At 41.4% G+C, this 27,944-nt stretch overlaps 1 protein-coding gene across 2 annotated transcripts; it reads right to left on the bottom strand.

The window, feature by feature from the left end:
• Window positions 1–28: 28 nt before the first annotated feature.
• Window positions 29–27,368, bottom strand: SMAD7 (SMAD family member 7). 2 transcript variants are annotated; one of them, XM_073680483.1, is made up of 4 exons: window positions 26,283–27,368; window positions 24,137–24,190; window positions 20,536–20,610; window positions 29–2,013 (listed from the first exon to the last, which is right to left on the bottom strand). In XM_073680483.1, exons 1-4 carry the CDS (start codon window positions 26,758–26,760, stop codon window positions 1,475–1,477), a joined length of 1,146 nt encoding a protein of 381 aa, XP_073536584.1. In that variant the 5' UTR covers window positions 26,761–27,368; the 3' UTR covers window positions 29–1,474. The 2 variants fall into 2 exon arrangements, with proteins under 2 accessions (XP_073536584.1, XP_073536585.1); XM_073680484.1 differs by lacking the exons at window positions 24,137–24,190; window positions 26,283–27,368 and adding an exon at window positions 24,006–24,134.
• Between the last annotated feature and the right edge of the window lie 576 nt (window positions 27,369–27,944).

Here is a 27,944-nt window from a genome sequence, read left to right as displayed (position 1 = left end):
TGTGGTTTCTTCATTATTGCATGGAGTGAAAAAAAACAAACAACAAAAGTCTTAAAACTGTAAAAAACGCAAAACAAAAACCAAGGGAAATCCTTCCCAAAAAAAACATCCATATATCGATCAGGAGACGACTGAAATAAAACGACACAAAAGAAGCTTCAAGAAAGACTCCAGAATTTTCTGGAACGTCTTCTGAACAACAACAGCAAAAAAAAATTGCCAATTTCTGCTCCAAAAACTCAGCAAAAAGACTCGGTAGCAGGCAGGATTTTTTAATTCTTGGACAACCTCTTTTTAAATGTTTATTACTCTGCTGCACAAACTATTCACTTATACCCTAAATCATAAATTAAATCATTGACCATCGAGAGCCTCTCAGAACGGCTGAAAGGATTGAAAAAAAACTTCTATATGTATATAACCAGTTTTAGATATACATATACATATGTATATATATATATATATATATATATATGTGAAAAAAGTGAAGGTGATAAATATGACTGTGGCTTTAGAAGAAAGAGCGGCAGCTTTTATCCTGCATCGGCTTGTTTAAAACAACAAACCTAACGCGCTGCCGAAAAATAAACAAAAAAAAAAAGGAAAAAATGTTGATGACGTCATACGCGGGGGAGGGACAGTCGGGCTTGTCGGGAGGTTGCCAGCTTTTTTTTTTTTTGGTTTGGTCTTCATCAAATTAAAGCATATAGTGACTGTGCTCCAGACTGGAGCACATACCGTACTCCTCACACTGACCATCTGTAATCGGCAAGGGTGCACCAACCAAAAATAACCATCTCACATCGTGATGGGCCCTCCTACAAGAGAAACCCCAACTCAGGCCCAAGGCAGCTCCTTCTAGGATTATATTGTTACCTGGCTCAATAATTTGGCCAAAAGAAAGCTAGTCTTGGGTTACCCCATTGGAAACTACCTAGGGCTTGAGTTAGGAAGTCCAAGAACAATTTGGTGGTTTGGACCATCCCAAAAACTTCTTGGATCATCCAAAAAGTTGTCATAGGACAAAGTGGTGGTTCTCCAGGTGTCATCACGATCTGTTCGGCATGTCCTCCAAGATGTCTGGAACTGCTCGTAACATTACGACTATTCACCTTTCTGTACCCCAACACCAGGAAGAAGGAGAACAATGGTGAGGTGGGGGGGTCAACATTGCATAAAAAATAAATACTGATTACTCCCCCTTTGCATTAATAAAATATGTTGCCATGAAGGAGTTCCCCATCCATCACTCTCCCTCCCCACTTATTCTCATTCACACTTGTAAAAAAAAAATAAAAGGACACCCCCCCCCCCCAACCAAAAATAAAAAAAAATCTTGACATAAGCTATTTCTCAAAACAAAACAAAAAAACGTGAAAAAAAAAAACAAACAGTTTGCACAAAGAAGCAAGCACTCGGAAGGAAATATTAGCAGCATGTAGTCAGAGAGTCCTAAAGTCCACTCGTTTCCAAGTCATCGGTTATTAAATATCACCTCCAACCAGCAGGGGCAGCTGCTGATAAACTGTCTCGTGTAGCACTGTCCCCAGCCTTTCACAAAGCTTATCTGTACAGTAAATCCAGTCCACGGCTGTTGCATGAATTCGTGGTCATTAGGCCTTTGCAAACTGTAAGCTTTCTCATAGTCAAAAGCTTTGATGGAGAATCCGGGGAACACTTTATGGACCAGCAACGTCCTAGAGTCAGGGTTGTCCAGTGTGGCCGACTTAATGAAGATCGGATAACTGCTGCGATTATAAACCCAAACGCCATCCACCTCCTTGGTCAGCTGGATCCCATATCCAATCTTGCTGCGTACTTTTTGCACCAGCTGACTTTTGTTGTCCGAGTTTAGTTGTCCAATGCAGAAGCCATTCCCTTGAGGTAGGTCATAAAAGATATCCAGGGAAGGTTCTTGGACAGAATATAATCGACCCACCCGTGTCTTTTCTTCCCAGTATGCAACCACGCACCAGTGGGACAGGTCGCCAGACTCCTGGAGAAGTTGGGAATCTGTTAAGAAATTTTAAAAAAACAACTTAATATTAGAAAATGTTTTCACTTTTCTAACAATAATACACAAATATAAACATACCGTATATTATTTTTTATAAAGTATAAATATATATATAACATTTTTTAAATAATATATAAAATTATGTTAATATTTTAATATGTGTATATATTCTATTTATGCATAATTTATAGAAAACCTATGGCTATCTATACACACACATTTTATTAAATAATATATATATATATATATATATATATATATATATATATATATATATATATATATATATATATATATATATATATATATATATATATATATATATATAGTAACGTGTATGTATTTTTATATTGCACAGTGACACCTGGAGGCTGCAGAGTGATACTACAGGCATAAAATAAAAAATGATTACATTTAAGCAATACATCTACTAGAAAGGTAGAAAAAAAAAACCAATAGTGTTGAACAACAACAACAAAAAATTATATATAAAAATTATATACGGTATGTAGAAATAATTAAAATATAACAACATTTTCATCAAGCATTGAGCCATTAGAAGTTTTTACAATTCAAACCTCTAATCTATTTCATATATATCAAAAAGAAAGTACCCCCCCACCCCACTTTACAGTCTTGGAGCCTGGTCCTATATAATAAAAGGGTTTGTGCAGCTACAAACGTGACTCTCAAATTTTTATATTTTTCTCGCAGCTACAAATGTAACCAAGCTCATCAAAATTGTGTTTTTTTGGTGCTCAGGGTGGGGACCGGAAGTTGTGCAATGAAGTGTTAATTATATATATCCTTACTTGTAAAGGAGTTTGCTTAGCTCTATTCACTGGCAAACAAAAGGAAAAACTCCAGTAGCAAAAAGGACCATAAATATGTAAGAAAAAAATAGTAAAGTTAAAATAGCCCTAAAAATCTAAAAAAAAAAAAAAAAAAAAAATTGTTAAATACACTAAAGGCAAATTTAGTATTTTTTTTTCCTTCTTTCTTGTTCTTGCACAAAGCCCTGATGATATCTGGGAGGGGGAGGGGAGAGTTGTATAGGGGATGGAGGTTTAGAAAAATTCCATATCAAATAAGCAGAAGGAATTCAGACAAGCTTAGGTGTGTGTACTCCGCAGCCTCTGTATCCCCCCTTCATTGTGCCTCACAATTCTTTCTTCAAATATCTCTATCCAATTGAAACCTGGCACCAAAAAAGGCAGAAGCAAAAGGAGAAAAAAAAAAATGTAGTGGGAGGGTTGTAGGGAGAGGGCTAGGAAACCTATCAAATTACCTTTCACCTAACCTTTGGAAACTACAGCACTCTCTTACAGAAACCCAGAAAAAAAAAAAGTTATGAAAAGCAAAAAAAAAGTGTTACAAGTGGTCAGAACACAATTCAACAAAAACAAATAACACGTAGAAAAACAAAGAAGTCCTAAGTAGAATCAAGAGCTAAAAGTTTATAAAGGTCAGAAGTTTTCTTTTTTGTGTGAAGGGGGCTAGAGGTAAAAGGGGGGAGGGATGCAAGTAAGCTACTTAACCCTTACTGTGGAGGCTAGATGACTAAAAATATACAAACATTCCAAAGTAGATCTATAAAAAAAACAACAAAACAAAAAGAAACTGTTTGTAAACTTTATGAAAACGAATAGTAAAAAAAAGCAGGAAATATCTGTAAATGGAAGGGCTGTAGCCAGCCTGTTGCATGAAAGAAAATCCTTAAGACTGCATTTTTTTTCCCTTTCATCTCAAGGGCCCTGCCAGTACACCCTGCAATTTTCAGACAGACGTCAGTAAAGAGAGGAGTTTTCAGATTATTGTAATTGCCTAGCCCAAATAAATTGCAGGCTTGGCGAGTGTAACCTACTCTCCTGTTAACCTTTTCCTGGCCTTAACTTACAGACAAGTTATTGATGCCCCCTTTCTAGGGTCTCTGGGAATATTAAAAAAAAAAAAAAAAAAAAAAACAACGCACATTCAGTATTTGGTCAGTATTTTACATCAGTATTTTTAAGCCAAAAAGTGGGTGAAAAATGCAGAAGTGGTGATGTGTTTCTATTACACTTTTCCTCTAATTATTTCACTCCTGATGTAAAATACTTACCAAATACTGGCCTTAAAAGTATTAATCCTATGGCCCCCTTAGGTCGAAATGTTAAAAATACTCCAGCTTATACAGTACCTTTACAAAGACAAGGCTGTCATTTGCACATCTAATACTATTGTCTGCCAGCTCAGCTGACCTGTGGTCACTTTTTTTCAGCAGGGGCAGCAGACGCCCTCTACCGTCTAGACTAATTCATATTGAAACCATCCATTCGTATTTAACAAGAAAAAGAGGAGGCCATAAACAGACCACGAGGACATTTCTTTAGCCCGACACCCCACCAAAAAAAAATAAAAATTCCAGAAGGGCAACACCCAATAAAAATATTAGTCCATGTGATCATTTACTACTAGAGTTTCTAGTAAAGAGTTTGAGAGCTTTCTAACTTTTTTTTTTTTAGAACGCCCACAAAAGAAAAAAAAGTTTACTTTTTCTTCTTTTTTTTATTTTAAAATTCTCCTTTTTTTTTTTTTTTTTTTTTTATTTATTTTCACATCCTTTCTCTACTCCCCAACATGAAAGGAGCCCTTCCAGGAAAGGAGGAGGTGTAGCGGCGGTGGCGGTGGTAGGGGATAGAGCTAGACTAGTCTGTGTGTGTTTGTGTATGCATTAGTGAATACCACATAACAAGCCGCTCATTGCCACATACAAAGGCTTATTTAATTGGCAGCGAGTAGAAAAAACGAGCTACCCCTGGGCTGGCCATGAACGGGGCCAGTTATAGGAACAGAGGGCGCACTTTATGAATGAATTTTTTACCAGCTTCTTCAATGACAACGACTTCCAAGGACAATTTTTTTTTTTTTGCAGGTAATTGCCAATTTTTTTTTTTTTAATGGTTCCAAGCCAAGGTACACTATAAATATGTCTACTCAGTTCCGTTTTAAGGGACAGGCGGTGCTGAGTGGATGTCTAGTCATTGCGATTGGAAACAATGCCTTGACTGTGATTGGCCTCTGGAAAGAAAAATTTTGCCTTCTTACAGGAGCACATGGTTAGAATTTATGCCTGAATATCTGTTATTTGTTGTTTTTTTTTGGGGGGGGTTGGATAGGCAGTAAGGGGTTAAGTAATGCTCCACAGCACCCCCACCTGGTCAGACTAATTTTTTTTTATGCAGCAAGACGCAGAATGCCTCCACAATCTCACTAGCTCCAAGTGAACCCGTAGGGTCAGTAGGTTGGCTCAGTAGTCAATATTCATTAGGAGACAGCCCAAGACTAAACAAAACAGTTCTTTCCGCCTCTCAGACAGGCAGGAGACAAAAAAAATAAAAATAGTCTGCCCAACTCCTCCGGGGGTAACAAAGGAACCAGCTGATTTTTTTTTTTTTGTCGGTGTCTGCCCATGTCCCAGAACTAGGAGTCTCATCAGCCATGCAAATTATAGAGTGTATTTTTTTTTTCTAGGTTGAAGTTGAGCCTCTTAACAGCAAAACGCCTTGGAGGAAGGGTGGGATCTATTAGGAAGCCAAAACCCATCCACATTGTATTTACAGTATTCGTATGAGATGCTGAGTGTTATTAACCCTTTTGACTGACCTCCTCTACCGCAGAAGAACAATTGCCAAATTTTAATTTTGCAACTTCAACCCGCCCCCCCTTACAAAACTTTTCAATAGGTTTTACAAAACTTTTCAATAAGTTTTGCTAACATTAAAAGAGAATCTGTCCTCCCCTCCTGACAAGTCTGTATCCCCCTCTCCCCTTCATGAAATAATTCTAGAGAAATCTCCAATATGTTATTCCTCCTGAAAATGCATGAAATAGTTTTAAAACTACTTCTTGTCAAAAGTGGCATTTTCCTACATCAGCAACGATTGGACAAGGCAAGGATCTTGAAAGAACTGGTTATATACTGTGGTCACTTCATTCACACATTTCCAAGAGGAACAGTAGAGGGATGGTGCCATGAGCAAATCTAAGAAGTTATGCTCCCATATTTGATAAGCAGGGGTGATAGATCCTGATTCCATACATCCGACATTCATGGTCTGAATATGGACCACAATGTTCAGAGTGGCCGCTGGTCGCCTAACCAAATACTAACTGGCTCATATAAATAAGGGTGTTGAGTCTGGGTTGGAAGACCAGTGGCCACTCCGAACATCGCAGTTCGTACTCGGACTGTGAACGCCAGATGCATGAACCGGCCATTAAGGTTTATTCCAATCTTAATTGTAAAAACAAGCACTTTTGCAATTCACTGTGTGTTAAAATTTGCAGCCGTTCTTAAGATATTAACATTTTTCTTCTGTTTGCAGCTCGTTGCCTTGGAGACCGACCACCGCTGGTGTCTAATTTGTAAGTACTCTAGTGAAGTTGTCCGGGAGTACGAGGTAATCTTGCGCACCAGGGCAGCTTCAGTGCTTACATGCTCAACAGAGAAAAGAGCTTGTGAGCACTGCGCATGTTCAGCCACCACTGTTAATCAGCAGCGGTGGTCGGGCTCCTAAGCAGAAAAAAGTGTGAATATCTCAAGAACGGCTGAAAATTGTAAGAAACGGTAAATTGCAAAAGTGCTTGTTTTTTCGAGTGCTATCTATTTATGGAGTTGGGAATAACCCCTTTAAGCATCAGACACAGCATGTAAGGCTACACGGGTGCATCTCAAGTACCAACCGGACAAAAGTAATAAAAACAACTTAGTGGGTTCATGATCGACGTCTCCAAGACTTGCCAAGTCCCAGCCGCTCGCTTATCTTCTGTCTCCGAATAACAAACAGCCCTGTCATTGTACAGGACACTATAGACAAGGACGCCATGACTTATGCAAAACAGCACCAAGTCCTACACAATGGATGTAACACACATCATGTATCAGCAAAGGAAAAACAAGCAAAACGAAACTTAGAATAGAAACCAAGAAAAAAAACAGAACCAAAATTATCAAAAGGAGTCAAAGAAACATCACAAAAATACATATATATATAGTAACAGTCCGCCATTAGAACTCCTGGCCGGCATGGAAGGCGGCTACAATAAACCAAGGTGGCTTCCACTTTTTATTCCTCCCCGAATTATTGTTAAAGAAAACCCCCAAACCTGGAGCGAGAACCTATTTAATGTAAGGTTCAGTCTGTGGTCTAAATACTTCAAACGGAAGGGAGACGCTGCCGAACCTCAAAGCTAAATAGTCAGGAAAATGTATATTATCAAGCGAATGCGGTTTCATGTTTGGAGACAATTTCAGCCTATAAAACAACCTCAAAGTACAAATTGTCTGCAGGGAAAAAAAAAAAAATGTATATAATAACCTCAGTCAGGCAGGAAACTCTTTGACAAGACTTGGAGACATCTTTTATTGAAGTCTGGAAATAAATAAAAAAACAAAAACAAAAAAAAAGTAGTAAAAGGTTTTAAAATTACCATAAAAAAAAAAAAAAATTGGATTTGTTCACCTCCTATTCCCAATGTAAGATATGGATTATCATGGGCCGATTGAATAATAGGACATAATGATAGGGTCAACCGCTCATCCAATGACTGCAGAGTCTATGACAGCAGTTTCCTTCATGGTTCACAAAGTTTAGAAAATTTTTCTAAAACTTTTAAATTGTTGCAAGCCCGGGCCCTGGGCTCAGAGGGGCCCATTGTGAGCTATGCTACTCTTAGGTACATCACCGTGTACAGTTCTCAATCTGCGAATGAGCCGCCATTTTCCCGAAGACCGCCAGACGATGAAACTGCGCACACGCAGTTACTGGCGCCATTTTACTGAAGCCAATCAAGAGATCTGTGCAAGTGTCGCCCGCGGCTAGGACAGTGCCGGCGCAGAATCTAAATAAGGAAGAAGATATGACAGTAGAGGGGACACGGCAGAGCCGAAAACCCTACCCACAGGCCCGCCCCGATGCATGGAGACCAAAACTATTAATGAGTTTATAAAAACCATGCTACGGATTTCTTCAATGAAAGTATGTATTAAATCAGTATACCAGCGCCATTATGGCAATACCTTTAGTTTAATATGTATAACCCTGATGACTGGTTATCTTTAATGCCGTGGCCATTATACAGTTTGGGGGCTAATGTGAGGGCCATTGTACAGTTTGGGGCCATTATATAGCATGGAAGCTAATGTGGGGGCAATTATACAGTGTGAGGGCTTCTGTGGGGGTCATCATGCTGTGTGTAAAGGAGCTGTGGGCCCATCATACTGTGTATAGCAGAGCTGTGGGCCCGCCATACTGTATATAGGGGAGCTGTGGGACATTATACTCTGTGTAGGGGGAACGGTGGGCCCATCATACTGTGTATAGAGAAGCTGTACATTGGGGGCACTCTGTATTGTAGCCGTCAAAGGGGTAAAAATGTGGATACTGTTTTCTAGTGAACATGCACAGGGCATTAATATTTTCTAGGTTCAATTTTACCATCTAGAGGGCACAAAGGCTTTTTACTATGCAAGTGGCACAGTGGTGGCATTATTACGTGGGGCAGTAAGAAGAGCCGTTATTGTATCACACAGAAGGTGCAGTAATAGGGCAGATATGGCAGCGGTGGCTCAGTATTGGGGTATCAGCAGGATGAGGACTTTGTGCAGGTTGGGAATAGATGGGGACGGTGTTGGAAATGTGGGAAAGCCAGATATATTCGCTGTTGTAATCTCTGCAGAGAGGTCCTGGCTGGAGAAGTTGTCATGTCGGTCTGGGCCAGATGGAAAAGAAAAGTGAACGATTCTATCAGAAAGAACATCAGCTGTAAGTTACTATATATAACTGTACTGTGATCTCTTGTATGTTCTGCAGGACTGGCATCTACCATTATATGGTCACTGTATGGCAGTAATATCAGTGCGCCACCATAGTTGTAATCAGGGTTACTTATTAGGGGCCTACCCTGAACTGGACCCTTACCTATGCCTCTGGTTTACAATCATGGTGATTGCTACAAGATGAATAATATACGACTACAACTAACCTGCGCTCCTTCCCATATAAAGTAAAAGAAATAGAAAAAAAATTAACCTCTTCCTCTCCTCTCTCCTACACCAGACAGTTTGCAGCATTTATTACATTCCACTCAATAAATTCCACTGCTGAATCTGATGAAGAAGGAGGAGGAGGAGGAGGAGGATAAAACCATAGTCCCTCCTCACCTCCCCCCTTTTGTACCACCGTTCCCTTTTCATCCCTTGCAGTGCAATACCAGGCGATCACACGACTACTTAGCTGGAAGGGAATAAAAAAAAAAAATGCTTTACCACCAGCCAGGTTGGAGACAGTGTGCAGACTTAAAAAGTTAATCATTACTTATGTCTGCCTCCATAATCTAATCAAGTCCCCTTAGCACATGCTAAACTCACATCCACAGTCATGGCAGCTGCGATAGACAGCCGCTGGGGGGCGGGGGGATAATAAATATATATAAAATTCTAAATTTTCAGTATTTATGAATCTTTAATTTTTAAAAAAAAAATTAATTAATTTTGAAAAACACATTGTGCATTAAAATAAAATCCGGATAGACTTATTATTAACTCTGTGTGTACATGGATCATGCGTAGAGGGGCGGGGTAGGACCTTCCAGATTGTAATTTCCAGGAGACAGGACAGCCAGATCACACTGTAGAAGCCAGACAAATGTCTAACGACCACAGACGTCAGCCGCGAGGTTAAAATGTAACTAGCTCTCTGGTTTAATGCTCTCCTGCACCCTCCTGTCTACTACATTAATATAACCCAGACAGGTTTTATTAACAGTGACTGCCAGCTGTGATGAGACTTTTTTTTTCCTTTTATTATTATACCAGTCATTTATTCGGGTTTCTTGCAGCCTCAGCAGAGTTTATAATCCAATCTACCTATTACAGGTACATGCAAGGCAGTGCCCGGAAAACACATTGTGCAGAACGTAGGGAAACAATGGCTTCTATACTTTTCTCTACTTTATAGGGTTCTAGAATAAAATGATTGGTCTTTGGATAAATAATATAATACACATTTATTTTTTTAAATATTGAAATATTAAATAATATTGATATATTAATATATATATATTTATTTGCCATTCTATACTATTTTTGCATTTTTATTTTATTTATACATATATTTTTTTTTACTTATACACAACCCAGTTTTCTTCTTTAACTTATTCTAAGATCTTTTTTGGAAAAAGGAAAAAAAGATCCTTGAGTGGCTTAGGTAGAATATTTGGCTTGTGTATATGTAAAAAAAAAAAAAAAAAAAAAAAGATATCTATATATATCTATATCTCAATTTAATTATTATTGATTTAAGTTAGTTAATAGTCCAACTTGAAATACATCTAATATTATTAGAGAAATTTGCTTCTTTCTCCTCCTGGACTGATCCATCACTCGGAATTCAGGTATAAAATCTGTATTGCTTGAAGACAGGTTTTCCCATTACTGAGATAGGACATGACAGTTGGTGACTATTAAGTTCTATGGAAAGGAGGAGGAGCTAGAGGCAGACACAGCCATTCTGCGACAAGTTCTCCTGAGACGTCAGTTACATTTTTAAAAAAATAGTTTAGTTTAAAGAGTAACAGACTTTTCAGGAGAACTTGCAGTGGAATGTCTCTAGCTCCTCCCCCCTACTCTCCATAGAGCTTAATAGGCACCAACTGTCATCTCTTATCTCAGTAATCGGAAAGTCTGTATTCAATTAATACAGATTTTACACCTGAATTCAGAGTGAAAGAGCAGTCCAGGAGGAGAAAGAAGCAGATTTGTCTGATACGATGTATTACAAAGTTTCTTATTTTGATGTGTGCTATTGATTTATGAAATAAAAATTAAAACAACGGTTACTCTTTAGCAGCAAAAATTGCAGTGAAAAAAAAAATTAGATTACTTAAAAATGGTAGGCCACGTGTAATGGCTTTCAGGGTAGAATACGAATATAAAATGGCCAACAATAACACGCAAAGCTTATTGTGACACGAATACAAATCCCGGCCTCATTGTCTCCTTGCAGTAAGGTTACTGGGTTATTGAGGTCTATTCTTTGACGAGCACGTGTTCCCCGGATGATCGCTATTATCTCATCAATACTCTATCAATGCTACCTAGGCCTCAGCTGGAGGGGAGTGCTTGCGAGCCAGACATGTAAAGACCCCATAATGACTGAAAATAAGCAGGATTGGGCTTTTATTCAGTAATATGTAACTCTCCTGTGGTGAGGTTGGATCTAGAAACGTAAAATAAAAAAAAACAAAAAAAAAAAACATCAAAATCAAGCCAAACCGTAAAAAATAAAAATAAAAAAAATAAAAAAGTGGAATGTGGCCTAACAGCCATTTTTGAGGTTGGGACCAAGTAAGGTGGGTTTTTCTGTAGCTCCAAGGGCAAACATAGCATTTTTTTTTCATATCTGGGGATCTAGGACTAAAATGTTATAGAGGGAAAGGGCCAAGGTAAAAATAACAAAACAGGGCACTTATAGAAAGGCTAACACTTGTATCACCTCCGAATTTACAAAATGACGCTTCTGTTTGCAGAGGGAGTTCGAAAGGGTAAAAAGGCAACTGAAACCTTACAGGAAAAAAAATTCACATTTTTTTATAAGTTAAACCCAAGATAATGACGCTGGGTGGGGACCCGTGTGAGACTACAGCAGCCAAAACCGAAATTAGCTCACAGCCAACAACCTTCTTGGCCTTAAAAGTTTGGGGAAGGAAACTAGAAAAAAAAAAAAGAAAAAAGTAAAATGGTGAAATAAAAATAAATAAAATATAGGTGTCGGGAGGACGTTATGGTATAGATGGTGATATGATTTAAATTGCAAGGCAACTTTTTTTTTCTTTTGTTTTAATAACTTTTACTAAGTGAATAAAAGTGCTGTTAAAATTCCCTTTCTTAAGAAGAGTTTTTGGCAGGGTTGTCACACGAGGAATGATGCAGCTTCCTCCCCTCGCTTAATATTTCCTGTTAACTAGTAAGGTGAAAACTATTGCGGGCCCATGAAATGAGTCACTGGCAATATTTTGGCTTTATCCTGGAACCGTTAATACAAAAAAATAAGGAATATCCAATATTTACTCAACACCCCCCCCCCCCCCCAAAAAAAAGGGGCAATCTGTTTAGTTCTTCAACAGCCCCCCCCAAAAAAGGGGCAATTGTTGAAAATCTGTTAACACCTCTGTACTCCCGTTTTCCAACCACGGTGGGACTAAAGTTCTTGGACCGCCATGTCCGAGCTTTTAGAGGAGTACACGTGGGCGTTTGCCACCTGGAATTAGGACCTCTCGATGTGAAGAAGTAGTCTGTGCCCCAATGTGAATGTTCACTCAAGTTTTATTTGTGTGTCACGACTAAATTGAGGCTGCGGATAAGAAGCCCAAATCTTTGGAGCTGAAAATAAACTGCGAGGAAGCTGCTCGGTGACAGTAGGCAGTCAGCCAGACTGCTGTGTGGGTTATTTAATCCTGCTTAAGAAAGATGGTTGTGTTGGCAGTGACCTCGGCGTGGCCTGTTACAGTACTCTCCTAGACGGCTCATTCTCAGGTCATCAAGAGACGGCACCAGTAGGAATTCAATGTTCATTTTCTAAACTGTGCAGTCACGTAGCCGATAATGCAGGCAGCAGACCGATAGCATGAAGCAAGGGGACATTAAAAGCCGCCACCACGACGTTGAGTGCCGGAGCGATCTGCCCAGACAGCTATGCCCGGAGTGGCACCGCACATTCCTGTCGTCTTAAGAATGAAAACATCCAAAAGGGCTGCAATAATGGAGCCAAGAAGGTTCCCATGTGATCATAAACTCATAAAACATACAAAAAAAAAATCCCCAAAAAACAACATAAAGAAGGCATAAAACATCATGAAAAAAACAAAAGAATGCAAAAATCATAAAAAAAAATAAGACATAAAAACATCTACCAAAAAATAGCATAACACATCTACAAAAAATACTGTAGAATTAAAAAATTTTTTTATTTACAATAATTTTTTTTTCAAAAGTAAATAAAAGAGAAAATGTGAATAAAATAAGGCCTATAAATAAAAAAAGACCCTTCCATCTTACAGAGCCCACCCTAGCCAGCAAACTCTTAAAAAGTAAAAAAAAAAAAAAAGAAGAAAGCTTTAAAAAACAGCCCCCTCAGCCTTGTAGAGCCCACCCTAGCTGCCTGAAGAAGCCTCTGCCAGGAAAGAGTCCGACACAAGAAGGCCAAAAGCTATACAAGGCCCCTGCCAAGAGCCAGCTTCCCTCCTCTCCGCCGGCCGGCCTCCAGCAGGCCGGTCAGATGGTGTGTACTTTACAGCCGTACACCCAGCCTGGCAGGCGGCCTAGTCTCATCCCAGCCTTCCCTCTGTCGTCTTGCTATTAACCCCTGACGATAACCTCACGTTGTAGCGGCCAATGCGGCGTTTCGCTCTCCGCTCACGCAGTTCACATAATCCTCTAGTAACATGAGTTTCTACTGCCAAAGAAATTACAAGAAGCTCAGATTTCTGGTCTCTCCCTTTTTCCACCTTTAAAAAAAAAAAACAAAAAAAAAAAAAACACAAACTTATAGAAATCCAAAGAGTCAGAAATGCAACAATCGGCCCCGAAACTGAACATCCACCTGGACTAGAAGAATAAACCCATAGAAAACACAGGCGGCCATTGTGGGGCCCAGACCTACAGCCAAGTCTATAGAACCATATAATATATTTTCACCGAAAAGCCTGGTGTCAACCAATATGGCCGCCGGTGGACTAGCTGTCACCGAGCTAAACTAGACTTGTCAGTGACGTATACAGCCCTAAACCAAAATATGATATTCAGGAGTCTGGGAAAGCTGGGAGGCAGCAATGTCATCCTTCTGTTATAGCATGTGAGACACAAAGGACAGCCCTATGTTGTAGCATGTGAGACACAAAGGACAGCCCTATGTTGTAGCATGTGAGACACAAAGGACAGCCCTATGTTGTAGCATGTGAGACACAAAGGACAGCCCTATGTTGTAGCATGTGAGACACAAAGGACAGCCCTATGTTGTAGCATGTGAGACACAAAGGACAGCCCTATGTTGTAGCATGTGAGACACAAAGGACAGCCCTATGTTGTAGCATGTGAGACACAAAGGACAGCCCTATGTTGTAGCATGTGAGACACAAAGGACAGCCCTATGTTGTAGCATGTGAGACACAAAGGACAGCCCTATGTTGTAGCATGTGAGACACAAAGGACAGCCCTATGTTGTAGCATGTGAGACACAAAGGACAGCCCTATGTTGTAGCATGTGAGACACAAAGGACAGCCCTATGTTGTAGCATGTGAGACACAAAGGACAGCCCTATGTTGTAGCATGTGAGACACAAAGGACAGCCCTATGTTGTAGCATGTGAGACACAAAGGACAGCCCTATGTTGTAGCATGTGAGACACAAAGGACAGCCCTATGTTGTAGCATGTGAGACACAAAGGACAGCCCTATGTTGTAGCATGTGAGACACAAAGGACAGCCCTATGTTGTAGCATGTGAGACACAAAGGACAGCCCTATGTTGTAGCATGTGAGACACAAAGGACAGCCCTATGTTGTAGCATGTGAGACACAAAGGACAGCCCTATGTTGTAGCATGTGAGACACAAAGGACAGCCCTATGTTGTAGCATGTGAGACACAAAGGACAGCCCTATGTTGTAGCATGTGAGACACAAAGGACAGCCCTATGTTGTAGCATGTGAGACACAAAGGACAGCCCTATGTTGTAGCATGTGAGACACAAAGGACAGCCCTATGTTGTAGCATGTGAGACACAAAGGACAGCCCTATGTTGTAGCATGTGAGACACAAAGGACAGCCCTATGTTGTAGCATGTGAGACACAAAGGACAGCCCTATGTTGTAGCATGTGAGACACAAAGGACAGCCCTATGTTATAGCATGTGAGACACAAAAGGACAGCCCTATGTTATAGCATGTGAGACACAAAAGGACAGCCCTATGTTATAGCATGTGAGACACAAAGGACAGCCCTATGTTATAGCATGTGAGACACAAAGGACAGCCCTATGTTATAGCATGTGAGACACAAAGGACAGCCCTATGTTATAGCATGTGAGACACAAAGGACAGCCCTATGTTATAGCATGTGAGACACAAAGGACAGCCCTATGTTATAGCATGTGAGACACAAAGGACAGCCCTATGTTATAGCATGTGAGACACAAAGGACAGCCCTATGTTATGTAGGTAGAAAGAACAAACCTACAAGATAGCATGTAGGTACAAACACCTATGTTTTAGCATATGGATACAAAGTACATGCCCATGTTATAGTGTGTGAACACAAGGCACAGCCCTATGTTATAGCATGTGGATACAAACACCTCTGTTATATCATGTAGATACACAGAACACCCCTATGTTACAGCACATGATAAAACACCCCTGTTATAACATCCCTATGTTATAGCAGGGTTCGCTCAGACAACCTTTAAAACACAAATAAGTCATCACAGAGTTTGACCTCCGCTCGATTTAGGCCTCAGCGCAGACACGACAGGTAAAAAAAAAATGTCATTTTTAGTTCATTATTAACAGGATATGTGCCCAGGCCAATGGCAGCCGCATTGTGGAGCCTCAGTGAATGAGCTGCTGCTCCGCGACATGAAGAGTTACCAGAGGATCAAAGGCGCAGACAAACATTCCTGGCTTGTTTGCTATGTCATAATGAAGCTTAAGGCGAAAGACGCGAGGACCTTTGTAGAAGGGAAGAAGCAGAACCCACAGACAGCAGCGCGATCACTGCAAGGAGAATTATGTCCCCCGAGCCGGATTTATAGAGCCGACATATGTAGCAGAGATGAGTTTATCACCCCGCTGCGTGAGGCATCACCTTGCTGCGTGAGGCATCACCTCATGTGATAACTGCAGTGTAAAGGAAAGCTCCCACATAACTAAAAATTACAACAAAAATAATCACATGAGCCAGGAACGGATTCTAACTGGCAAGATGTCAGTTTGTTCACTACGGCACTATTATGTAGGCACTCTAAGGCAGTATTTTGTGGGTACTTTAGGGTGCACATTACTTGAAACTGTATGGCGCCATTATGCTGGCACACCAAGATGGTATTGTGTGGATGTATTGCACTATTAGATACTCTAAGGTTGTATTGTGTGGGTACTGTATAGTACTATTATATAGCACTGATATGCTAGCACTGTATAGCAGTGTATTTGTGGGCGCCTTATGGTACCATTAACTGACACTATATTGCACTTTTATTTAGGTACTTTAAAGGTAGTATTGTATGTGTAAATGGCACCATTATTTGGCACTGTATAACACTGTTAAGTACATACTCTAAGGTAATATGTGGGTAGTAAATGGCACCATTATATGCTTCAAGCATTAATATGCAATGTATAGCACTATTAATTAGATACCCTAAGGTAGTATTGTGTAGATAATAAATGGCACCATTATTTGGCACTGTATGGCACTATTAAGTACATACTCTAAGGTAGTATGTGGCTACTCTAAAGAATCATTATGATGATGATACTGTTATGTTGGTACTCTGGCAGTATTGAGTAGGTTATATTATTTAGCACTGTATGGCAGTATTATGTAGGTAGTATGTGGGAAGGGGTAATGTAGATTATATTAGCTTGCTTCTCTGTGTGGGTATTTTTACTTAGCACTGTATGGCAGTATTATGTAGGTAGTATTGCGTGGGTAATGTAGACTACCAATATTTATCATGGTATTGCATTATATGCTTGCTTCTCTGCGGTATTATGGGTACTATTACTTGACACCATATAGTAGTATTATGTAGGTAGCATTGCTTGGGTAGTGTGAACATCATATGGATGATGTTATTGCACTATTAACTGGGTTCTCTGCGACGGTATGGAGTAGGTTATATTACTGGCACTGTATAGCAGTACTATGTACGTACTTTAAAGGCAGCATTGTATGGTGGTATTATTTATGTACAGTGGAGCCTGGTCACTATAAGGACGATAAAACCGAATTTCCCCTTTACAAAAAAAGTCAGTAAAACCCCTAATTGCTAGGGATCTCCTTAATCTACCCCTGTAGGTCGCACAGAGTACCCCTATACCAGGCGCCCACATAAAAAAAAAAAAAAAAAAAAAAAAAAAAGACAAAAACAAAATGCAGCCCCTTATTCGGCAGTTTGTTGCCTTTTGAATATTTGGGGGGTGTTCTTTGTGTTTGTTGGACGAGGTTATTAAGAGGCGAGAAGATAAAAGGTATAAAGTTTGGGACTACAGGGAAGGCTCTGTGCCGCTTCTGATAAGAGAGACAAACCACAGGAGGGGTCATTAAGTAAAGATTGCCCACAAAAGTTGTTTCTGAGCCAAGAGGAGATTCTTCTAAGAAAAAAAAAAAAAAGAAGAAAAAAAAAAGAAGCCGGAGGAGGGGGGGTTTATATACAACATGAAAGGGCAGCACAAGTGAATTAAAGGTCACCTCTGTGCTTTGCAGGAGGAACCAGCTCTTTTGTGAGAGGCCCGCCAGGGATTAGGTTTTTAGCATTTACATTTTTTCTTGCTTTGCCAAAGGAATCAAATCTCTGGCTCCAGTCTCCCAAGTCCCGACCTTCATCCCACCCCCCTGAACTGTGCCCCATTCATTAAGCCAGCTAACTGCAGCGAGGCCCAAGACAAAAAAAGCAGGGGAAAGAAAAAGAGAAAAAAAAATGCTTCTACCGAGAGCAAGTCTCATTGGTCATACCCAGAAATGTTCTGCACCACAAAAAAGTGAGGAAGGGGCAATTCTGTGGATCCCACCTTAAGGGCAATTTTTTTTTTTTTTTTTGGAGCCAAAAGTTGATTTGGAAGAAATGGGAAATATAAAAAGGAAAGATTTCTCCACCAAAAACTGGACAGAAAGAAAAACAGCAAAGAAGTTGGAACAACTCCTTAACTTGGCAATCGCTTATTGGCAACTACTTTATGTAAATAAGCCTTTTACCCAAACAAAGATGATTCTGCATTGACACATTATTGATACAATGTAACAAGTTACATCAAATATAGAAGAGAAGAGAGACAGCTCCGCCATCCCCCCTCTCCTCCCTCGTCTTCGCTCTCTTGCAGAATTCGCCTTCTCTTGGGGTTCAACATTAAAGCAGAAGGCGAGCACTCAGAATAGGGCCGCTTGTAAATCAGAGCTAATGCAAAACAAATGCTGTTTCATGTGGTGGTGCTGGGCTTTTTCATGGCTTGTGCGTAGTCAGGCTCCTTCCTTCCATGAATCAACACTTATCAGAACCTCATTACAAGAGCAAGCTTAAGTTACACACCAACTTTTTCAACTTTTTTTTTGCAGAGGGGGTAGGTTAATCAGAATGGGCTAAAAAAAAACACTCCTAAAAATACATATCACACTATCCAGGTAGATATTTGCCATTTAAAAAGGGATAGCCCACCTTTGGGGTGTATTTTGAGCTAAAAATCTTTTCGCCATTTGGTTTCATTAACATTTTAGCACCCTTTTTTTTGCCTGTTCAACTTGCAGGTGGTCGTAAATGAGATGAGAGGAGCTCACAAAGAGAGATAAAAGATACAAGAAAAGGAGCTCGCTGATAGGATTCTCAGTTAACTCATTCTGCATCCACAATAGGCATTGCAACACAAGAGGCCATAGAAGGCAAATTATAGCAGCCTTTATATTTGCATTTGTATGTAACCCCTTGCCATGGAATCAATGGTGCTGTAAATAAAAAAAAGATCTGGATAGAGATTATTATATATGTGTTTTATTATTATTATTATTATTATTATTTACAGCACCGTTGATTCCATGGCAAGGGGTTACAATTGGGTTTTATTAAAAATGTCATAATAAATAATATATATATATACATATAAATAATATATATATATAAATAATATAATATAATATTATATATATATATATATATATATATATATATATATATATATATATAATGAAACCTAATTACAAAAGTGATCTTTAGCCCTAAGCATATGCATTTAAGAAAGAAAAAAAAGTGGACAACCCCTTAATAAAAGGTGCATAAACTGCAATAGAACAGTGCCCCTGGTGGTCAGGATTGGAAATGTTCTTCCCCAAAAAAATTACTAAAAATACATCGAACACTTAGAAAAACAAAATTCCAATAACTTTATGATCAACCACAATCATATTTCATGGTAGAAAAAAAAAACAATAAAAAACTTTACACGAGACCTTAACTGACCATGTGAATGAGTTACACAACAGCACAGTTAGTCACCAATTCAGCGTCTTTGTAAGAGTTTCTCAAGCTACACCCATAAAATCCATCCACGACTTCAAATTCCTCTTTAAACCCTTTGTTGGCGGCGGCAGAGCCTCCCCACACACCAAGAACAGGAGAGGGGAAAACACAAAAATAAAGAGGGGAGGTGGAGAGGAATAACAAGCAGGGCCATGAAACGTAAGACTGAGTGCCTGAAACCTTCAGGATAAGCTGCACCAGTGCCCCCCACCTCCCCTTAAGGGGGTCTTCATAGAGACACAGTTATTTCCTCCATCCCCAGCAGACCAGACTGTGCAGATCCGAGCGCAGATACCAAACTTTCTACTAAAAGCCGGGACTGAACAGTTTATTTAATGAATAATGAAGATGAAAGACCCCCCCACCCCCTCCTCTGGCACAAGGCATCTGATTAAGATTTATAAGGGGCAAAAGGAAAAATGTTCCGCTTTTTAACCAAATAATCGCATATCGCAAAAAATTTGGGTTACTTGCACCCCAGAAAACAATCAATCATTGCCAAATTGTAGCCATTTAATAAACCAATGCAGAACAACAGATAAGACATAACGCAATACATCTGGAACACTACAACTCCAAGCATGCCCCGACAGCCACCAAAAAAAGGAAGCAAAGACCCCTAATGCAAAGCAGCTCATATAAATCCGTACTAGAAGTCTTTCTCCCCCCCCCCCCCCCCCTTATGGTATTAACAAGGGGTTTATACTGATATGACATCTGGAACTGAAAATATATAGACTGCTGGGGCCTCTTGGCAAAATTCTTAATGAAGACTTGAGAAGAATTTACTGGCGATTTCTGTTTTTGATTTTTTTTTAATTCCCCCGTTATACATGAGGGTCTGCTCACATAACAGCCCAATTAAGAGCAGCCTGGTCCAGCTTTAATGACCCTCGTTTCGAGAGCGGAATGGTATGTTTGCCTAGTAAACGTGCGAGCCCGTCGTTACTGTACCCACAAAATCTCATTTAGTGAGCGCAGCGAGGGGGCCCCCTACTTCCACATAGACCAGGCCCATACATAAGAAAAAAAGATTGAAATTATTCCATGTGACCCCCCCCCCCCCCCCCCCCCCACACACACCCAAAAAAAAAATAAAAAAATGCCAAATACAATCTGTTCAAGCAACAATGTATCATATAGTACAAGAACACAGGAATAATATAGTATCAATGATAAGCCAGATCTCTCACCTGAAAGCCCCTCAGGGGCCAGGTAATTAGTTCCCCCTGTCTCAGTGGAGGAAGGCACACAGTCTGTAGGATCCGCTGAAACAGAAAGAAAAGAACTGGTTAATATCAAAGTTTTTCCTCTATATTCATTGAATTAATAAAGAACATGAAACCCTATTGTCTTCATATTTAGTTCTTTAGTAACATGTAGCTACTGTTAAACTACTACCCCCAGCATCTGCCGCTTGTAGTTCTAGAATAGCATTAAAAATGATTAATTTAAAGTGTTAATCCCATCTTCCTAGAATGGATATCATCAGATAGAGCTTGTAAAAACAAGCACTTTACTGCTTCTAAAAATCTTCAGCCGTTCTAGAGATATTAACACTTTTCTTTTGGTTAAAGCTCGTTGCCCAGGAGACCGACCACCGCTGCCATCTTGTTTGTAAGCTCTGAGCTAAAGCTGGCTGGGATAAGGAGATAACAGAGATCCAGGCCATCTTCAAACCAGCGCTTACAAGCTGAAAAGAAAACTTGTAAGTACTGCACATGTTCTGCCGTCTAGCAGCGGTGGCCGGTCTCCAAAGCAACACAAGAAAAAAGTGTTAATATTTCAAGAACGGATGAGAATTTTAATAAGCAGTAAATTGCAAAACGGTTTGTATTTACGAGCTCTATCCAGCAATAGCTATTGATGAAGATGGAAATAATCCCTTTAAGACATCACAGAATCAAGCCCTTCTTATATATCCAAGTGTAGATGGGTTAATACAACAAAGAAAAGCAGCAGATACAGATATAAATTCTTCCAGGACTTTATCTTTCTTAAAACATGAAACAGAGCAGCGGTTAAAGAATCCTAGCAGAGAGGCTAAATATGAAGCAGATGTGGATCTCCCCAGCAATGTCTTCTCCACATTAATGAGATCTGATCCTATGCTACAAAAAAGACCAGCAGTCCCAGAATGAGGGCGAGCAGAGGGGGGGTGGGGGTGTTCGCGGTATGTACTGGGTTTCTAGCATCTTTAGATGGGTGTTCACAAAATACCAATGAGAGATATTAGGACACGTCTCAGAAGTTAACCATGGCTGATGCATACATTGGATCCAGTGGCTGGGCATGCTGGGACCAGTAGTTCTCGACTCCCACTGACAAGCAGGGCCAGAAGAGGCCATGTAAGTCCATTAAAAGTTAAACTGGGGATAATCAGAAGCCATAACAGGAATATACAGTTTACCAGGATACACTTCACCAAACTTCAAACAATGGAGGAGACAGGAAGTGCGGCCACTTATGAAATTGTCCATCGTTACTTTGTCAGCGACATAAAACTTTTTTTTTTTTTTTTTTTGCGTAATGTCCTAAGGAATTTTTTTTTTCTCTTTTTCATTCCACTCCTTCATTACCAGCTCAGCTCCTGTGAGCGTACTTTGCAGGAGGATTATTAAATGGCACGATTGTGTGCCGTGCCAACATCCAGCCCTGCAGCACACTGTAGCCATATAGTAGGCGCATCGTCCTGAACTCCCACATGAAACGCCGCCCCGGGTTATTGCCATTACAAAAAAAAAAAAAACTTGGCCAGGTAACAGCAAAAAGTGAAAAAAAAGGGACATTCTCAGGAAGCTCTAAGGTTGTACCCTTCCACGTGGATGCCAAGGCGTGCCATATTCTCCATAGGCACAGAACAGTCGTTTTTTTTTTTTTTACAATTCCCAGGATCCAAAAAAGTAATAGATAGTGACTGTGGTCCAAGAAGAGATTTTTTTTCCCAGCGTTTTATCCAAATCCTTAGCAGTTTTTCCATGTTGAGTGTCAAGATCAAGGGTCTCCTATGATGCCACCGACGTCCTTCCATGTGGTGGCATCAGTCGCCCACAAGAGTTTCTTGCAGCATAAAAAAAAAACTTTACAGAGATGATTGACAGGTTTGTCAGGAGTATGTTCATGACCATAGGGATTATAGATCCCATTGCATGTTGAATGCAAACCTTTCGACAGAGAAGAATTCACAAAATACATTGTTGCTGGATGTAATACATTAACAGATAGTGTTCAGAATCCAGGCCCTAAGGGTTCACTCCACTGCCATGTCCAGCATAAATCATTCAGATGACAAGCAGTCAGCGCTGCACACAGTCATGGCTAAGGGAGCTGATGACACATTGTGCTGTCCCTCAACCACTAGGGGCACAAGTGGCATTTTTATGGACCTGACCACCAACAAGCATCTTAGAGAAGAAATGACACTTTGATGTGTATGATGAGAGTTGTAGTTTCTTAAAACCAGGACACTACTCCTATAAAAATGCCAAAAATTGCCCATGTGGCTTAGACCTGAAAAAGTCACCTCCAACTGTACAAAAGTCCCAATCTCTACTTGGCCTCTGTGGTAGATAAAGGTCTTTAATGTGTTTTTTTTGTTTTTTTTTTATCATAGAGAGACTTCACTTTCTTCTTGTTAAAACTTCTAATTATTTCAGATTGTTCCATTACAGAACCATGTTCCGGCTTCTCACCTAGTAACACCAGATAAACAGATGGAATACAATGCTCCGGGTGCCCAAAATGAAAAAAAAGCAAAGTGTAAAAACCATCCAAAATGCCAAAATGTATCCTTCACTTCTAATGCAAAAAAAAAGCTACCAATAAAACATGACATCCTACAGTAGTAAAAACATGCTGGGAGTTGTAGTTTGGTCCATCGTTAGAATGGTAATTGCTAATTCTGTGCAACCAATGCATGTTTTGCAGCAACATATACACAAGTAAATAACTAAGTTGGTGCCAGCATTGGCATCAGGCTGGCACCCTAGGTAAAAAAAAAAAGAAAAAGAAGACATTACTTTCAACCAAATCTTAAGCTTAATTGATGGTAGGCTCTTTACATAATAATTGCAAAATAGAACAAGCACAAGGTTCATCCACCATACATAAATGATAAGATAGAGTCAAACATTAAAAAAAAAAAAAAGCCCTGACCAAATCAATATCCAAAGCCCAGCGGTTTGCACCTTGTCGCCAACTCCATATCTACCATCATCCCACAATGTCAGTTTTATTTATTTAGTACAAGGTGAGCAGGATGCCAGCCAGGTTCACGCAGGCGACTCCACAGCGCTGGTGCCAGATGAAAATGGGCTTTTGTCCTGGCGGGCAGCCCATTCATTAAAAGCAACAGGCACGCCAAAGACTCATTTAACAGGTTCAGTACCAACTAGATTCCATTCTCATCCGAACCCAAAGGATATAAGGTAGAATAAGATTTTTCTACTGGTTTATGTAAAATGTAAAAGTAGCAGCCAAAAAGAAAAAAAAAAAAAAAAAAAAAAGTGAATCTAAAAAAAAAAAAAGAAAAAAGAGAAGTAAAAAAAAAAAAGTTATTTATATTTAAAAAATAAAATGATTATAAAATAAAAAAGATAAATAATGTAAAAAAAATAATAATAATAAACAAGTAGAAGTTGAACTGAAGTTTTCTCCAACTTACACATTAAGTGCATCCAACCCATAATAATATCAAGCTGCTGCCTGGACATAGCATGGAAGCTGTCAGTGATCAGGAGAAGTCTGAATGAAAACTACACAAGACACAACTTCAAGTAAAAGCAAAGTACTCACCACAAGGCTTGAGAATCTCCATTGGGTATCTGGAGTAGGGAGGTGGGGGGGACTCTGTAAAGTAGAAAAAAAAAAAAAAAAGTATTGAGAAAATAAAGAAGGAGCCATGAGAAGGAAAAGACTGAGAGGAGATAGAGACTTGTGATAACAGGGACATTGTGTTTGTGTAAGCTCTGGGGGTTGGAGCTGGGGCAGCAGGCGGTGATTGCCTTGATTCTAGGAGTCTGATAAACAAGAGACCGCCTGGCGCCAGGCTCGGTGCTATCTGCTCCTCTGGCTGTCTGATCAGGGATCTCTAGTACAACTCTGCAAGCCAGCAATGCCTGATAATCCCCAGCTCCTAACACAGAGGGGAGAGACATTCTCCATGCCTGCTCCTGCTCTAACCCCCCTTTCCCCCTTAGAGGGGCATTTCTAGCTTTTCTTTCTTTTTTTTGTACAGATTTTGTAACTCTTTATATGTTGCAACTTCAATGTCAGGACTCTCTTTGCATTCACAGTGATACAATGTAGCAAGTTCATTGCTACACAATAAACAACAAAAGGTAACAACTGCAGGATATAAACAAAAAAACTGTCATTAACCCTCAATATGCCTATATAGCTTTGCCTGAAGGTAAGATGTGATGTAATCATGTACAGGACAAGGTGACTGGCAGATACCAGGGGGCACTAGGAGTTTACCTCCACATTCCTGGATGTCTAGGAAGCTTTTACTCTGCACCAGCAATAAATACCTCAGGCTCATAAAACCTGGAAGGCAGCAAGTGGGAGTTAGAGAGTTAACACTTGCCTGTAAAGCAGCATTACATTGTGTTATCAGAGCTCATAGACTCACTGACTCCAGGGGGGGGATAAACTCTGCACCCAACATCTGGGGAAGTGTTCACAGGTCTGTCCAACTTCCTACACTGGCAGTGCCATCACTGGACTGCCCAGACACAGATGCCCATCAGCAACCTAATAGGTGCCCACCGTCAGCCCAGTCCCTAGAAGCCCACCAGTATCCTGCATGCAACTCAGCCATCCTTGTCCCAGACATTAATACAGTCATAAACCCACAGAAGTGACAATAGGGTCAAATCCAGCACAATCCTCAGCAGAGAGAAGAGCAGACAAAATAGTCTATTATAATCTACAAGAATGACAGTCATGACCTAATAGGAGAAGGCATTGTAGGACCCAGACTAAGTCACATAGTAAGGAGCCATAGAGCAGAATTAGGGGGCATGATAAAGGGTACTGTACAGGGAAATACCTTTTAAGACTGTATAGGAATGAGGGTGGCACAGGGTTAAAGGTGGGGGGGGGGACATGGCATTATATTAAGGCATTGTAGTCCATAATAAGAGCTAATAGAGATGGGGGTTGTGTGCAATAGTGGGGTACAGACAAGGCATCCATTAATAATTGGGGAGCAGAGGAAATGAAGCAATGCATATATAAATTATATGGTCAGGTAATAGTTGGGGTGCAGAGAATAAAAAGTAAAGCAACACAGGGGTACAGACTAGGAAGACGTGTTGAGGTACAGGATATGGGTATTATGGGGTTAATGATAATGCTACAATAGTAAGGACTATAGAGAAGTGTTGGGAAGAGGGGTGACAGTATTGGGGGACTTGATATGGGAATCGTGTCATGAAGAGGTCACAGATATTTTGGGGTGCAGACAATAGGGAAAGGTGTTGGGGTGACGGGACAATATTGGGGTACATGAAGTCACAGATAATAGATGGGGTGCAGCTACAGGAGCAGGTACTTTGAAGACAAAAAGGATGGGGTACAATAAGTGATCGAAGGTAATAGTTGGGGTGCAGAATATATACAGCAACAGTGGTACAGGCTGTAGGGAGAGGTGTTGGGGTGATGGGTGACAGAGTTGGGATACATGAGAGGTGACCGATAAAGGATGGGGTGCAGAGATATAGGGAAAAGTGTTGGGGTGCATGCTAACGTGACAGATAATAGATGGGTGCAGAGCTGTGGGGAGAGGTTTTGGGGTGACAGTGTACATGAGAGGTGACATGATAGATGGGTGGAGAGCTGTGGGGAGAGGTTTTGGGGTGACAGTATTGGGGTACATGAGGTGATAGGTGCAGCACAGATGACAGCAGCAGACCCTCTGCTCCCGGGACCCCCGTACCTAGCTCGCAGAGCCTGCTCAGGTGGTGCGGGTTGCAGCACACCAGCTCCGGGTTGTTCTTGCCATAGGACTCGCAGCAGCTGAGCCTCTTGACCTCGGCCGAGTGCCGGAGATCCGGCCACCTGAAGAGCCGGCAGAGCAGCAGGGGCAGGGTGAAGGGCTGCTGTCCCAGCCTGGAGTCCAGCTTGGCGGAGGGCAGCAGGAGGCAGGGGCTGCGGGCTCCCCCCTTGGACTCCACCGCCTGCAGCAGTCCCTCCAGCTGCCTCTCCTTCAGCCTCTTTAGCAGGGAGTGGGTGAGCGCCTTCAGTTCAGCCTCGGAGCCCCCCAGCTGCGCCTTGGACACCTTGCCCGTCTTGCCCATGCAGCAGCCCCCGGCCCCATGCGCCCTGCTCTCCCCTTCTCCTTCCCCGGTCTCCCCGGGAGTAGCTCGGCTCCTCCAGAGTCGCCGGACGAGCACCGATCTTTTGGTCCTGAACATGCGGGACGAGAGCAAGGCTTCCCGGCTAAAAAACGTGCATGACGCCCGCAAATCATGAAGGATCCTGGATCCGAGGCCGGAGGACAGAGACAAGCAGCAGCCGCAACAGCCCGGGGGGGACTGGGGATCCGAGCAGAAGCCAAGGCGGTCTGGAACATACGCCAGTCTTAGAGGGGGGTAGAGATCCTGCAAAGCGGAGGGAGATCCTTCACAGGGGGCACACACACCATGGATGCCCGCGGAGGTGCCCCAGCATGCCCGGGCTGCGGTCACACAACTGTCAGGGTCGGCCCAAGGCACCGGCGGCTCAATCAGGGTTCCCGCGGCGTAGATCCAGGGATACAATGTGACCGGCGCCCAGCGACCCGCTGCAACCGGCACCCAGCGACCTGCTGCAACCGGCACCCAGCGACCTGCTGCAACCGGCACGACAGTGTAACAGAGCGCAGATCCGGGCAGAGACAGCAGAAGCCGGCGCGTCCTCCTCTATAATCCACAAGAATCCAAGATCCGGCTGCTCAGGAGGAGAGAGGAAAAAAAATGCAGCAGAGACTTGTGTCGTCCTCCTCCTCCTCCTCCTCCTCAGGCTGCGGGGCAGGCCGGGCTGTGTGATGGAAATGTGGGGAGGGAGGAGGAGGCTCGGGGAGGAGGAAAAGGAGGAGGGTCTGGGGACCCATCACACACTGGATGGAGCCCGCATCCTGCTGCTGTCACTGGCAGGGACTCTCTCACCTGTCACTGAGGTGGTCGCACCGTCTTTACCCAGGTGCTGTCTCTTAGTATTGCCCTCTGCAGGTGTCACGTTCCCCTGGACTCTTCCCCTGCATGTGCCAGGCTCTGTTGTGCCCTCTGTGCCAGTGTCGCATCCTCTGCCCGCTATTGCGCTTGTTACTTTGCACTTATGGTTGTGTGCACATTTTGCGCTCTGATTTTTGCTGTGGTTGCGTTTTATAGTCACCCTGGTGTCCCTTGTAGATTTCATGCCACCTCCCTGTCTCTTTATTTCTGAACAGTCTCTGTATCTGGGGCCGTCTCTGCCCTCTCCACTTTCCGGAGATGTCTCTGAATATATCAGGCGCTGCCTTTGCTCTCTAGTGGGCTGTCTCTCTATTCCTGAGACTGTCTGCCAACCTCCCCACACTAGTGGGCTGTCTCTGTCCTTCTGTCATCTCATCTAAACTGGC

The sequence above is a fragment of the Phyllobates terribilis genome, unplaced genomic scaffold, assembly GCF_046119375.1.
Source record: "Phyllobates terribilis strain yellow unplaced genomic scaffold, ASM4611937v1 Scaffold_1__5_contigs__length_1240528914, whole genome shotgun sequence".
Taxonomy (NCBI): domain Eukaryota; kingdom Metazoa; phylum Chordata; class Amphibia; order Anura; family Dendrobatidae; genus Phyllobates; species Phyllobates terribilis.
Note: the sequence above shows the minus strand (reverse complement) of the source record. Positions and strands in the feature narration are given on the sequence as shown.